Below are 15,530 nucleotides of genomic sequence, written 5' to 3' on the forward strand. Positions count from 1 at the left end.
TATCTCAGACCACAGTGCAATCAAATTAGAACTCAGGATTAAGAAACTCACTTAAAACTGCACAACTACATGGAAACTGAAAAACCTGCTCCTGAATAACTACTGCGTAAATAACAAAATTAAGGCAGAAATAAAGATATTCTTTGAAACCAATGAGAACAAAGACACAAAGTACCAGAATCTCTGGGACACATTTAAAGCAGTGTTTGGAGGGAAATTTATAGCACTAAATGCCCACAAGAGAAAGCAGGAAAGATCGAAAATGGACACTCTAACATCACAATTGACAGAACTACAGCAGCAAGAGCAAGCAAATTCAAAAGCCAGCAGAAGACAAGAAACAACTAAGATCCGAGCAGAACTGAAGGAGATAAAGGCACAAAAAACCCTTCAAAAAAATCAATGAATCCAGGAGCTGGTGTTTTGAAAAGATTAACAAAATAGACAGACCACTAGCCAGGCTAATAAAGAAGAAAAGAGAGAAGAATCAAATATATGCAATAAAAAATCATAAAGGGGATATCACCACTGATCCCACAGAAATACAAACTACCATCAGAGAATACTATAAACACCTCTACGCAAATAAACTAGAATATCTAGAAGAAATGGATCAATTCCTAGACACACACACTCTCCCAAGTCTAAACCAAAAAGAAGTTGAGTCCCTGAAGAGACTAATAACCAGTTCTGAATTTGAGGCAGTAATTAATAGCCTACCAACCAAAAAATGTCCAGGACCAGACGGATTCACAGCCAAATTCTACCAGAGGTACAAAGAGGAGCTGGTACCATTCCTTCTGAAACTATTCCAATCAATAGAAAAAGAGGCCTCATTATGAGGCCAGCATCATCCTGATACCAAAACCTGGCAGAGACACAACAAAAAAAGAAAATTTCAGGGCAATATCCCTGATGAACATCAGTGTGAAAATCCTCAATAAAATACTGGCAAACCGAATCCAGCAGCACATCAAAAAGCTTATCCACCATGATCAAGTGGCCTTCATCCCTGGGATACAACGCTTGTTCAACATACGCAAATCGATAAATGTAATCCATCACATAAACAGAACCAATGACAAAAACCACATGATTATCTCAACAGATGCAGAAAAGGCCTTCAATAAAATTAAACACCCATTCATGTTAAAAACTCTCAAGAAACAAGGTACTGATGGAACATATCTCAAAATAATAAGAGCTGTTGATGACAAACCCACAGCCAATATCCTACTGAATGGGCAAAAGCTGGAGGCATTCCCTTTGAAAATCGGCACAAGACAAGGATGCCCTCTCTCACCACTCCTATTCAACATAGTGTTGGAAGTTCTGGCCAGGGCACTCAGGCAAGAGAAAGAAATAAAGGGTATTCAATTAGAAAAAGAGGAAGTCAAATTGTCTGTTTGCAGATGACATGACTGTATATTTACAAAACCCCACTGTCTCAGCCCAAGATCTCCTTAAGCTCATAAGCAACTTCAGCAAAGTCCCAGGATACAAAATCAATGTGCAAAAATCACAAGCATTTCTGTACACCAATAACAGACAAACAGCGAGCCAAATCATGAATGAACTCCCATTCACAATTGCTACAAAGAGAATAAAATACTTAGGAATACAACTTACAAAGGATGTGAAGGACCTCTTCAAGGAGAACTACAAACCACTGCTCAAGGAAATAAGAGAGGACACAAACAAACGGAAAAACATTCCATGCTCATGGACAGGAAGAATCAATATCGTTAAAATGGTCATACTGCCCCAAGTCATTTACAGATTCAATGCCATCCCCATCAAGCTACCACTGACTTTCTTCACAGAATTGGAAAAAAAAAAATTACTTTAAATTTCATATGGAACCAAAAAAGAGCCTGCATAGCCAAGACAATCCTAAGCAAAAAGAACAAAGCTGGAGGCATCACACTACCTGACTTCAAACTATACTACAAGGCTACAGTAACCAAAACAGCATGGTACTGATACCAAAACAAGATATATAGACCAATGGAACAACAGAAGGCTCAGAAATAACACCACATATCTACAACCATCTGACCTTTCACAAATCTGACAACAACAAGCAATGGGGAAAGGATTCCCTATTTAATAAATGGTGCTGGGAAAACTGACTAGCCATATATAGAAAATTGAAACTGGATGCCTTCCTTACACCTTATACAAAAATTAACAAGGTGGATTAAAGACTTAAACATAAGACCTAAAACCATAAAAACCCTAGAAGAAAACTTGGGCAATACCATTCAGGGCATAGGCATGGGTAAAGACTTCATGTCTAAAACATAAAAATCAAAGGCAACAAAAGCCAAAATTGACAAATGGGATCTAATTAAACTAAAAGAGCTTCTGCACAGCAAAAGAAACTTTCATCAGAGTGAACAGGCAACCTACAGAATGGGAGAAAATCTTTGCAATCTATCCATCTGACAAAGGGCTAATAACCAGAATCTACAAAGAACTTAAACAAATGTACAAGAAAAAAAAAAAAAAAAAACCACCCCATCAAAAAGTGGGTGAAGGATATGAGCAGACACTTCTCAAAAGAAGACATTTATGCAGCCAAAAGACCCATGAAAAAATGCTCATCGTCACTGGTCATCAGAGAAATGCAAATCAAAACCACAATGAGATACCAACTCGTGCCAGTTAGAATGGTGATCATTAAAAACCCAGGAAACAACCGATGCTGGAGCAGATCTGGAGAAATAGGAATGCTTTTACATTGTTGGTGGGAGTGTAAATTAGTTCAACCATTGTGAAAGACAGTGTGGTGATTCCTCAAGGATCTGGAGCCAAAAATACCATTTGACCCTGCAATCCCATTACTGGGTATATACCCAAAGGATTATAAATCATTTCACCATAAAGACACATGCACATATATGTTTACTGCAGCACTATTCACAATAGCAAAGACTTGGAACCAACCCAAATGTCCATCAGTGATAGACTGGATAAAGAAAATGTGGCACATATACACCATGGAATACTATGCAGCCATAAAATAGGATGGGTTCAGGTCTTCTAACACAAGAACAGAAAACCAAACACCTCATGTTCTCACTCATAAGTGGGAATTGAACAATGAGAACATATGGACATGGGAGAGGAACATCACACACCAGGGCCTGTCGGGGTGAGGGGCTAGGGAAGGGATAGCATTAGAAGAAATACCTAATGTAGATGATGGGTTGATGGGTGCAGCAAACCACCATGGCACAGATATACCTATGTAACAAAACTACACGTTCTGCACATGTAGCCCAGAACATAAAGTATGATTTTAAAAAAATAGTCACCCACAACTCTACCTCAAAATAGGACTTGTGAGAAACGACTTGTTTAAAAGCAATCAGAATTCTCATTTAATTAATAATAACCTGAAAGTTCTCAGGAAATCACCTCCAACCTTAATTTATGGTACCCCAGTGGGAGAGCCATACTACCCAGGGATTCCCTACTGGAACTTCCTCTATAAAAGTGTCAATTCTAATGGATTACACCCTCAATCTTACTGTTTCACAAAATGAGAGAGGAGCTTTAAGAGCCTATGTTAAATTTCCTGCTGAAAATGGCTATTACTTTCTAGGCGGACTTGCAGAGCACTTCACAAATAGACTCTTAGGACTTACAGTTTATTATTAAGAATAAGACAAAACTCTTGCTTTTTATTATAGTATATTTCATCAGTCCCATAATTTTATATGTATTTAGTAACATTTTGTAGAGTTCTCTACATAATTTACATCTTCCTCATTTATACAATTCCCTTTAATAATGTGATCCAGATTAATAGAGTCCTAAAGACTAGACTGCAATGACTGAAAAAGATTTCGCTACATAATTTGAAGAAAGTCAAATTTTTACACTTGCTCCTAAAGATAATTTAAGTCACAAAATGGGCAGTGCAGAGTGTGGTAAGCAGAATTATGGTTGCCCAAAGACATCCATGTCCTAATCCCTAGAACCTGTGATTAGTCACATTGCAAAGGAGACTGCAGATGTGATTAAGGTTAAGGACTTGAGATGGGAAGATTAGCCAGAATTATCCAGGTGGAATCCATCTCATCACATGAGTCCTTAAAAAGAGGAAGGAAGCACAGAAGAGTGGGTCACAGAGAGGCAACGTGAGAAGAATGTGACCCATCGTTGCTGGTTTTGAAGATGGAGGAAGTAGACCATGAACCAAGGAATATGGTGGCCTCTAGGAGCCAGAAAGGAAAGGAAACAGGTTTTCCCCTAGAGCCTCCAAAAAGGAACACAGCCCTGCCAACATCTTGATTTTACTGCAATCAGATTTGTGTTAGACTTCTTACCTACAAAACTGTAAGATAATAAATGTATGCTGTTTAAGCCACTAAGTTTGCGTGAGTGGAAAATTAATACACAGAGGATACTTAGCTTGTTTTCAGCAAAACAAACTGGTTAGAAGAGCATAGTCGAACCTGGCTCTGAGCTTAAATCACAACTACTTGTCAACTGTGTAAACTTTTATCAATTATTAACTTCCCTGTGCCTCAGTTTTCTCATCTGTAAAATGGGACTGACAATAAATTGTTATAAAATTGTTGTAAAGCACTTAAGACATGGCTTCACCATATACTAGGCACTAAACACATATTAACCTCTGCTATTATTGATTTTAATCAGTAATATTTTTACCTTCTTTTTTGGTCATGCACAAAAAAACAAAAAAAGAAAAAAAAGAACAAGATCAAGTCTTCAGAATAGTCAAGGAAATGAACCCATCTAAAAAGAAAGCTGTGGCCAGGCACAGTGGCTCATGACTGTAATCCAAACACTTTGGGAGGCCACGGTGGGTGATCACCTGAGGTCAGGAGTTTGAGACCAGCCTGGCTGACATAGTGAAACCTTGTCTCTACAGAAATTAGCAGGGCATGGTGATGCATGCCTGTAATCCCAGCTACTCAGGAGGCTGAGGCAGGAGAATCGCTTGAGCCCAGGAGGAGGAGGTTGCAGTGAGCCGAGATTGCACCACTGCACTCCAGTTTAGGCCACAAGAGTGAAACACCATCTCAAATAAATAAATAAATGAAAGGTTTATACACATCTCTACAAGCAGTCCCCATAATGCTCCTAGCCCCAGTCAACTACCAAGCAGTTCTTCAAGAGTAATTCCTAATAATACCAAAGTCAGAGTGCCACCATGAACTCCACTAGGTGATGAATGCAAACTCCAGACGCTGACAAATAAAGTGCCTATCAAAAAGTAAGGCCTATCATAGTAAAAATAACAGATGTAGCAAAATTAGCTTCTACTGAAATCTGCCATAATTGGCATATTTCAGCTTATTTTATATTTATACAACACTTATTTGCAAAGCCTGCCCTGTCATTTCTTCATAAATAATTAAATTTTTTATTTCACTTGGCCACTGACTTGGCAACATTTACATAAATTAATATAACCAGGCTAAGCAGTAATGATTCACATTATAAAAAAGCAAAGATGTAACAGTTGGTAATTTCCATGAAAGGCAGAGATAAAATACAAATCAAAGGTACAAATACATTTTGTTTCATATTTCAACAGTCTACAACACCTCAGAGCAGTGTTAAAACTCAAAAGCAACATTACATCAGAAAGAGGGAGAAAACAAAACCTTTCTAGCTCCAAGAAGAGACTGGAGTACAAACTATTGTATTTATTGTATAATAAAACTAAATGTTTGCAATTTTTTAAAATTTGGCTACTAATTAAACAAAGGAAAATTTATTAACAAATTCTATACTTTCCTGTAGTTAAAGTAATAAACTTCAAGATTCCACGCCTAAATAACCCTAAAATAATTTTAAGTGGCATTTTAAAGGTAGCAAAATATGCTCCAACAATATATTAAGCTCTCAACAGAAATATTTCCAATTAGTTATACAAAATGTACTGATTGAATCCAAATTGTTTTTCTGTTTTTTTCTACCTTTTCATTATTTCAAGCTCTACAGAACTAATAAGAACTATAAGAACTAATTTTTATCTGAAAAGACAATGATAATAAACATTACAATTTTGTTAAAATGCAATGAAGATTTTGGCTGCCACAAGAAGGCACGTGTGAGGCATCCCACAAAAGACATCCAGTCTTCTTCCCCAACCCAAACTTATAATAGCAAAGAAACTCTCTGCAGAGGTCCAGAAGGTCTCCAAGCCCAGTTGAGCTGAACCCTCTGTAAAAGCAAGTCTAAGACAATCCACAAGATTCCCCTAAATCTTCACATTCAAAGTATACCCTCCTGCCCTCAACCCTAAACATAACCCCAAAATGGCTTTGTCTTGTTCAGTAAGATATTGGGTGTCTTCAAAGAAGAAAAAATAAGTTCATGGATATTTCCTCAAAGTGTGTTACAGGTATGACTATGTATGCACATGTGGATGCGTGCACATTTAGGAGTGGAGACGGCATAGGACAGAGGTCCCATACTCAAAAGCTCCCAGGACCAGACATTGAATGTAATACATGAGATAACTGAGTAAAAGCTACTAGGAGTAATAAATATTATAGCACAAAGGAAAGTATATGCTCTATCAAAAAGCATTCAACTTTAGAAAAACAGTGCTGGTCGCCCAAGTGTGGTGGCTCACGCCTGTAACGCCAGCACTTTGGGAGGCCAGGAGTTTGAGACCAGTCTGGCCAACATGGTGAAACGCTGTGTGTACTAAAAATACAAAAATTAGCTGGGCGTGGTGGCAGGCACCTGTTATCCCAGCTTCTTGTGAGGCCGAGGCAGGAGAATCCCTTGAACCCAGGAGGTAGAGGTTACAGAGAGCCAAAATTGTGCCACCGCACTCCAGCCTGGGCAACAGAGCGAGATGAAAGAAAGGGGAGGGGAGAGGAGGGGACAGAGGGAGGGAGACAAAAGAGAGGGGAGATGGAAGAGAGGGGAGGGGAGGGGACGGAAGGGGAGGGGAGGAAGGAAGGAAGGAAGGGAGGGAGGGAGGGAGGGAGGGCTGGTCTAATAAAACACAGATGCAGTTGGATTCAGCAGGCAGGCCAGGTTCAGCTGCCACTTTTCAACCCTGATAATACAACAGACCAATGAATCACTGTACATCTTATTTGCTCTGAAGGTTGCAAAGGGCTCATCACAGGTTCCAACGCACTTACCTCAGGCCCACCCAGCCCAGCCCAACCTAGCTTAGCCCCCAGAAAGCTCCTCCAGGTCTTTGCCTAGGAACTGAGGCATACTAAAAAGCTTAGTGGCTGAAGAATTAAATACTTACCACTTGAGCTTCCAGCAGTAGAATACTGAGAGGTATCAAGGAATTTTCGAGGAGTAGGGAGGTTTGTAACATCAATCAGAGGAACAGAAGCATCTTTCACAAGGGAGCTGAAATGGAAAACAGCACTAGTTACCACTTTCTCCAAAACCAACTGAAGTCCTCCCACTACATGCCCCATCCTTACCACTTTTGTTTTTGTCATGAGTCCTCTTTACACTAGAACTTCAAACATCTGGATCTCCCCAGTATATTTTCAATAAAGAGGTAACTGTCACAGACAGGGGTATAAAAATGTATTGTAAGGATTCTAAGTACTTAAATTTTTATTTTGTCATTTCATTCAAAGCTGTTTAAAAAATTAGCGTAGTGTATTCTGGATCACTGGATAACCACCTTGTAATAACACTATGCCAGGCAATTTCACTATCCTCCTTTGTATCTGTATTAAATATTAATTTATCAACAAAGAAAGATCAAATGACAACATGCCATGATACTGAATAAAGGTTTAACTAGTGTTTACATATGTTTTTCAGGCTACAGTTTTTGACATATTCCAGAAGTTTACTACATTTAGTTTTCTTCAAAAGAGACTCATAAATTTCATGACGTTGATAATCACAACAATTAAAATGATTTAAGGATCTCAAACAGGTTAATTCAGTATTTGATTACCCATTTCACCTTTCCTAAGAAGGCCAAGCTCCTCATCTTAATAATTAACTTTAAATAAACTAATAAACTTTAAAGAAACTAATAAATCAACTTCCTTCAAAATAAACACATTAATTTTAAATCACGAAAACTATAAAAATCAAAATTTCAAATTAATTCCCATCTCAAAGTACCTGTTAAGTGCAAGAATGCAGGCAATGCCAAGCCAACTAAACTGTATGCCCTGCTCTCAAGAAATGGAATCGTCTCGCCACACTATCTACAACAGAAAAGCCCCTCGGAGCCAAATCCAAGGGTAGGGAAGTCAAAGCCGTAATTCTCACTTTTTAGTACTGAAATACATCATCAGTAGCACTGGCTATGGAGAGCAGGCAAAGGAAGAGCAGGGAAGCGACCAAGCCCATAGGAAAGATTTCTTCAAATGGAAGAAAGGAAGGATGTGTGCAATTGGGAACAACGTCTGCCCCCACTACAGTGATATATCCCCATCTCCCCCCTACACTTCTTTTGGAACGAATGTGCTAGGTATGTGTGTATTTATAACCCAATAAAAAACAAACATGTTCTCTCAGAGAACTTTGAAAAATAAAGTTTGTTAGGTGATAATTCAGGTTCAAGTGATAATTTCGCACTGTGTTAAAGAGCGAAATTATCACTTAAGGGTTTATTCTTTTCATTGAGTGCAAATAATGTGGGAGCCACTGTCCTAGGCCTTGAGGATCACTATGACAGTCATTAACTTCTCCCTTTTCACTTATTACAAGGAACAAGGGAATCATTACTCAAACGATTCTTCAGCATCCATTATGTGCTTGGCACTGTGCTCAGTTCTGAGGATGCGAGTATGACTAAGATATGAACTAAACCAAACAGCGTTATTTCCAAATGAGCTAAACCAAACAGCATATTTTCAATTGTTAAAATTACCCACAGGCTAATGTGAAAAGTGAAGTATGAGATATTAAAGTAACAGAAAGCATTTACCAGGAATTGAACTGGCATCCTCCCAACAACTCTTTTCCACCAATATAAACCTGTAAGTTCCCAGCCTAAACTATCTCAAGAAAATCCAACAGTCCTCAAATCCAATAACTTTTCATAATGGTTTATCTATTTATAAAATAGATAATCGATTTGTCCGTTCTTTCATGTTTTATGACTTCTTTTGTCCTCTCATTTTTTTCCACTCAGTGACGTCATCCTCTTTCACCTGCATTTTACTCACAATTAGAAAACACTTTACAGGTTCCCCTAGGCCCTGGATACAGATGCCCAAAGACACAGAGAGCTCTTTCCACCATCTTTCCATGCCACCGTAATGGTGTGCATAAATGTCCTGTCTGCTGCTTTCAAGAGCATCGACAATGCCGAAAAGAGAGGGAAACACCTGGTTCTTACTAGACCTTGTTCCAAAGTCATTGTCTGGTGTCTTCATCAACTGTGATGACAAAGTATGGGTACATGGGCGAATTTGAAATCACTGATGATCCCAGAGCTGGAAAAATTGTTGTGAACCTCACAGTGTGACCAAGTTGTTGTGAACAAGTGTGATCAGCCCCAGATTTGATGTCCAACTCAAAGATCTAGAAAAATCTAGAAAAAACACAGAATAATCTGCTCCCATACCACCAGTTTGGTTTCATTGTACTGATTTCGCTCAAATCATGGACCATGAAGAAGCAACACAAAAACACACAGGAGAGAAAATTCTGGGGTTCTTCATCTAGGGATGTAATACATATTTACAAATAAAATGCTTCAATGGACAAATGAATAAAGTAAAATAAAATTTTTTTTTTTTGAGACGGAGTCTCGCTCGGTCGCCCAGGCTGGAGGGCAGTGGCCGGATCTCAGCTCACTGCAAGCTCCGCCTCCCGGGTTTACGCCATTCTTCTGCCTCAGCCTCCCGAGTAGCTGGGACTACAGGTGCCTGCCACCTTGCCTGGCTAGTTTTTTGTATTTTTTTAGTAGAGACGGGGTTTCACCGGGTTAGCCAGGATGGTCTCCATCTCCTGACCTCGTGATCCGCCCATCTCGGCCTCCCAAAGTGCTGGGGCAATAAAAAATTTTTTAATTATAAAAAAAGACACAGGTTTATGGTACTGCTACAGAGTAAAAAAACTTTAACTTTAAATGACAGGAATAATACATTGTCTAAATATTTAAATATTTCTAGAACAAAGTGGAGGAATTATTTTCAAAGCATAAACAAAGGTATCAATCAGCAGAGAAATTCAGTTATATAGCTGGAATACTGCCTGCCACACCTAATGATGAAACAGTGCACACTGATACTTTTCAGTGCACATTGATATTTTTACGTGTATTTATAACAGTACATACTTCTATGAACATAGATGTACATGCGAATCACTTTAGATTAAATCCTACAATTATTTTCTCAGTTTTAACCTAAAAACATATTTCGGTTAAATTTAGGGTGATAAACGACTTGCCATTTCAACTCTGAAAAACATAACCTGCTGATTTTATTATCAGAGCCAGAAGGGCCCTTGAATTCCATCAATAAACTTTTAGAAAGTCAATTTACTGCAAAACTATTTTCATACACTCATCTCTCTCTCTAAAATGTTCCCTTAGGCTTCAATTTTCTCCTTTGTGAGCACTAACCCAAAGGCAAGTAACTCTGGAAATGACTTTAGTTTTGCTCCCGCTGTTTTATGAAAGGACTTAGTCTCAAAAGTTCCAGAGAAAGGGGCACACCCACTCACTTTGTGACTATAGACATGAATGAAGCTCAGCAGAAGGTAGGCGCTATTGTAGAATATCGCATTAAATAGTATGGACCTCAGTTTGCATTTCACAAGAGAGAAAAAGACCTCACCACATATCAGAGATAAAGCTGAGAAGGGATTAATTAATACCTTCAAAGGGTTTTTAATCTCTCAGAGAAAGCATTTTTTGTAAACAAAAAATAAAATAAAAATTAGACTGCTCTTTTGGAAATATTGATAGTATTTTTCATTTTAAATACATGATTACAATTTTTTATTTTAAATCCATTCAGAATCATTCATAACTGAGATCAAAAGACAGCTGATATACAGTAAATCCCTGCTAGTATAAAACAGTCCCCCCAAAATTACCAATTATATATTATGACCGAATGCATTTTGCCATTTAATAGCAACATTGGTAGAGGACAAGAAAAGTATACAACAAATTAAACCAAAAACAAGCAACAACAACCACTGCCACTGTAACCTCAAGAACTTCCTGGCCATTAACCAACCATCCAACTAGTAAAGATCTGCTTCTAAATGTTCAAAATTTCACAACATGAAAACAGTTTTTTAAGAGGGGTTAGAAGTGCTGACAGCTTATTAAACATCTACTTTTTAATTATAACATATTTCTGTTCCTTCGTTTCGCAATAAATGGGTTCAACTACGTACAAAATTTACAACTGCAACTCATTTGGCTGATTTTGTGAAACTAAAAAATGACAGAGATGAGTTGAACTTTAAGTTGTAAATCGAATTAACTGACATATTCAATTCTATAACCAGAACAGCTGGCACAGTACCTGTCAAAGAGCAAGTGCTCATAAAATTTTGTTAAATCAAACTGAGCTGAGAAATATCTGTCAAAGATAATGTGCCCTTAGTAAGAAGATTTAACTAAATAATGAAACAGGAATGGCTGGCATAGTAATTCTCAATAGTTCTAAGATCTGGTGGAACACTCAGAAAGAATAATGAATGATTTAGAGGGTATAAAAGTAAAAATGAGCCATTGTTTCAAATGACAGACCAAAGGTGAAGACATGGTAACAGAAAATAAAGTGAAGCTAAAAATTTTAAATCTAAGCAAAGAGGGGAAAAAAAAAACAACAAAAACTGAACGATAAAAAGAAAACCAACATATGTGAACAGAAAAAAAAAATCTTTAAAAGACAAAATAGGGAACAAATACAATGGAGTCAAGAACGTTCTTTACATGCCCAGAGACAAATATGGACACCAAATTTTCTCTTCCATGAGCTAGAGGATGTCCCAGGATGGCTGAGGAAGCAAGGTTAAACCAAGTATTAATCCAAGAGATCATGCAATAAATAAAAGAATTACTTTTAAACAACTTTTTAATTTTATCTGATTATAAAGGTGTAAATTCTTTCTAGAAAATACAAAAAAAAAAAAATAATCCATTCACATCATTTTGGTATATTGCCTTCCAAAACATTTTACAGAAAGGAGCATCAAGGCCAAGCACAGTGATATGCCTGTTACTTAGGAGGCTGAGGTGCAAGGATTGCTTGAAAAAAAATTTAAAAATGAGTCTCTGTCTCTCCATCCACCCCCAACATCGCACACCACAAAAATGGCACACATGCTCCTTTTTCAACATTCTTTGATCATCCTGCATAGTTTTGAATTCCAGTTTTTCCCTTCAAGCATATAGCCTAAGCATTTTCCCATTTCATTTTTAAAAATCTTCAAAAAGATCATCAGTAATTGTATTTTTTTTTTAAACACGCTCATGATGTATACAGGAAATAAAAGAATTTCTACTTCCCTATTCCCCACCTCACATTTCCATTTCTCACAAGTAATTCCTTTTGTCAGTGTTTTGACATTATCTGTCTGGACATTTTCTATACACATACAAATATTTATACCAACATATAAAGTATACATATTTAAGTTTCTATCTTTTCAATCTTTCACAAATAGGTTCGTACTATCTATGCTATTTTTCAATTTGCTTTTGGGACCCAAAAATGCACCTTAGAAACCTTTCCACATCAGCACATAGAGACCATTATCATTCAAGTTCTATAATTACATGGTATCAATATACCATACTCCTCTTGATGAACATTTAAGCTGCATATTTTTGTTGTTCTTACCAACAATGTCACAATGAATATCTTGTTACATATATTTTTATGAACTGGTACTGTTTTTGTAGGATGTAGACCTAGAAACAAAATTCCCTGGACAAAGAATATGCAAATTTATTTTCCAAAAAGGCATACTGGTTATTCCACCATTAAGAGAAAGGTATGCATTTCCGCCATCTTTGCCATCATAACATGCTATCAATGTCTTTGAACAAAAAATTGCATTTAATTTTTCAAAAGTGTATTTCTCTGACTACTCATGATATTGAACAATCTTATGTTTATTAGCCATTTGCATTTTTAATCTATGAACAGTCTATATCCCTTTTTACTAAGCTTACAAATATCTGCATGCTTTAGATATTAAAGCGTTATATGACATACATATATTTTCTCAGAGTGTAGTTTATCCTCTGACTTCGTTTTACTAAAGGTAAGTTTTGGGTTTTTAAATGGCTAAACCATTTAATATATTTCTTTATGTCTTCTGATATGCTTGGAAAAGGCTCCTCCACACATATCCTTCTATAAGTTTTTCTAATGCTAATACAGTGTTATGTGATTTTTACATCTGGCTGAATTATTTGTACATAAGAGGTAGGCATCTAAATTTATTTTCTTCAAATTAACAGTCAATTGTCTGAACACTATATAATAAATAGCCTTCATTACCCCCAGTTGACTTGAACTATTGTTCAAAAATACCAAAGTCCATAGATCCTGGGGTCTATTTCTCAACTCTACTTTGTCTCACCCATCTGATTTTCTATTTGCATGTCTGTACTGTTTTCTTTTTTAAAAAAATTTTGTTTTTGCATGTCTGTACTGTTTTGACTAAAACAGTTTTACAATATGCTTTGATATCACATAAGAAATGCCCCCCTCATAACCTCCCTTCACAATTCTTTTAAACAAGTCTTACGCATGTATTCATCCATGTGAACTTTAGATTTCATTTGACAGTTTCAAAATTTTCAACTGGAATTTAACTGGAACTGACATCTTCATGAGCTAAGAACAAGGACAGTCTCACCATTTATTTGTTTCATTTCCTCCAAATAAAATATTTATTATTTTTTGTATGTGAGTATGTACCTTTCTTTCATTTGTCAATTCTACTACCTATTTTCTACTTCGAAAATGTCTAGTAGTCTTTATACGTAAGTGCCTTCACGTGATTTCCTTTGTTTTCTCCCGCAGTAGAAATTTGTTGGGTGTTTGTTTTGGCTACCAAACATCTGAACAGTCCATCCCCACTGACTGCATCAAAGCAAAAAGAAGGCCCCACTTCCTACTATGGAAGCTGAAGGAGGCCAGGCATTACCAGGCTCAGCAAACTGGATGCTTGAATCCAGAACTTTGAATCTTGAAGAGATAAAGGAAAGATGCAGGGACATTTAGAGATCATTTACAGAAGAATTAAAATCCAGCTACTATGGGCAGGGTGCCAGCAAAAATAGCAACCCAAACAGACCCTTCCTGTGGCTTGTCTAAGACTGTGTGTGCTCAGCTGCTTAATCTCCGTTGGTTCCTACTGGGTTTTAGAGCCTGATTATACAGACTTCCCATAGATTCCGTGAACAACCTGATAACTTTCCAATAAATTCTTTTCCTATTTTTGTTACCCAGACTGATTTCCTCTATTTGCAATCAAGAATCTTGGCATATAATGAAACCATTTAACCATTTTTTGTTTTTCTCTCATCAACAGAGGACCTTGAAGGACACAATGTTATTCTAGGACCTTCTGTACGTCATTTCACTTAAAGTTACAGCTTCATTTCACTTAAAGTCACAGTTTCCAAGTACCTACTGAGAGCATTAAGTGAGAATTTACTGTGCAGGCAGATTCAGGGTTCAGTACTATCTGCAGTTTCAGGTACCTACTGTGGGTCTTGGAACATATCCCCTGCTGACAAAGGAGGGCTGCAGTACAATATCCTTTGTAATACAGAACATTTTTATTTGTCTTCTCTATTGATTTTTAAATATAAAAATCTTTAAATATACATATCTAGATCAATAAAAACAAAATTAAACATTTTCTCTAATTACTAAAGTCCAAAACAAAACTTCACCCTCATCTTAAGCAAGAATTCAGCATTCCTTTCTCCTAACTATCCAAATTTCCTAGTCACTATTAACTGAGTAAAAAGTGATATAAATTCTGTTTACTATTAGAGAGTACTCCTTGACTACATAGACCTTTTTTTGTTTTTTTTTGTTTGTTTTTTTGTTCTGTCACCCAGGATGGAATACAGTGACGTAATCTCAGCTCAATGCAACCTCCACTTCCTGGGTTCAAGTGATTCTCCTGCCTCAGCCTCCTGAGTAGCTGGGACGACAGGCACGTACCACCATGCCTGGCTAACTTATATTTTTAGTAGAGATGGGGTTTTACCATGTTGACCAGGCTGGTCTCAAACTCCTGACCTCAAGTGATCCTCCCACCTCAGACTCCCAAAGTTTATTACAGGCATGAGCCATCATGCCTGGCCGACCTTTTTTTCAACAATGGTTTTTAGCTGATATTCTCAATCTTGCAAAAATATATTTTTCAGTTACTTACAAATATACACGTACATATTTAACAGTATGTGGCCCTCAAAGTTGTTTCAAATTACCTACAACTTTATTGTTCTCTGGTTGTAATTTTGATGTAGGTCTTACAGTTTACCTCTGAGAATTTTGCTCAGAAAAAGAATACTCATGTTTTTTTATTATAAATTC

General features: G+C 37.1%; 1 protein-coding gene across 2 annotated transcripts in view; it reads right to left on the minus strand.

The window, feature by feature from the left end:
- EXOC4 (exocyst complex component 4) overlaps window positions 1–15,530 on the minus strand; it is an 850,866-nt gene that overhangs the window by 770,886 nt on the left and 64,450 nt on the right. For both annotated transcript variants that reach the window (XM_010357736.2, XM_030932531.1), the window contains exon 5: window positions 7,262–7,368. In XM_010357736.2, coding sequence (XP_010356038.2) covers window positions 7,262–7,368 — 107 coding nt within the window. The remainder of the gene's footprint in view (window positions 1–7,261; window positions 7,369–15,530) is intronic.

The sequence above is a fragment of the Rhinopithecus roxellana genome, chromosome 6 (genome assembly GCF_007565055.1).
Source record: "Rhinopithecus roxellana isolate Shanxi Qingling chromosome 6, ASM756505v1, whole genome shotgun sequence".
NCBI classification, from domain to species: Eukaryota; Metazoa; Chordata; class Mammalia; order Primates; family Cercopithecidae; genus Rhinopithecus; species Rhinopithecus roxellana.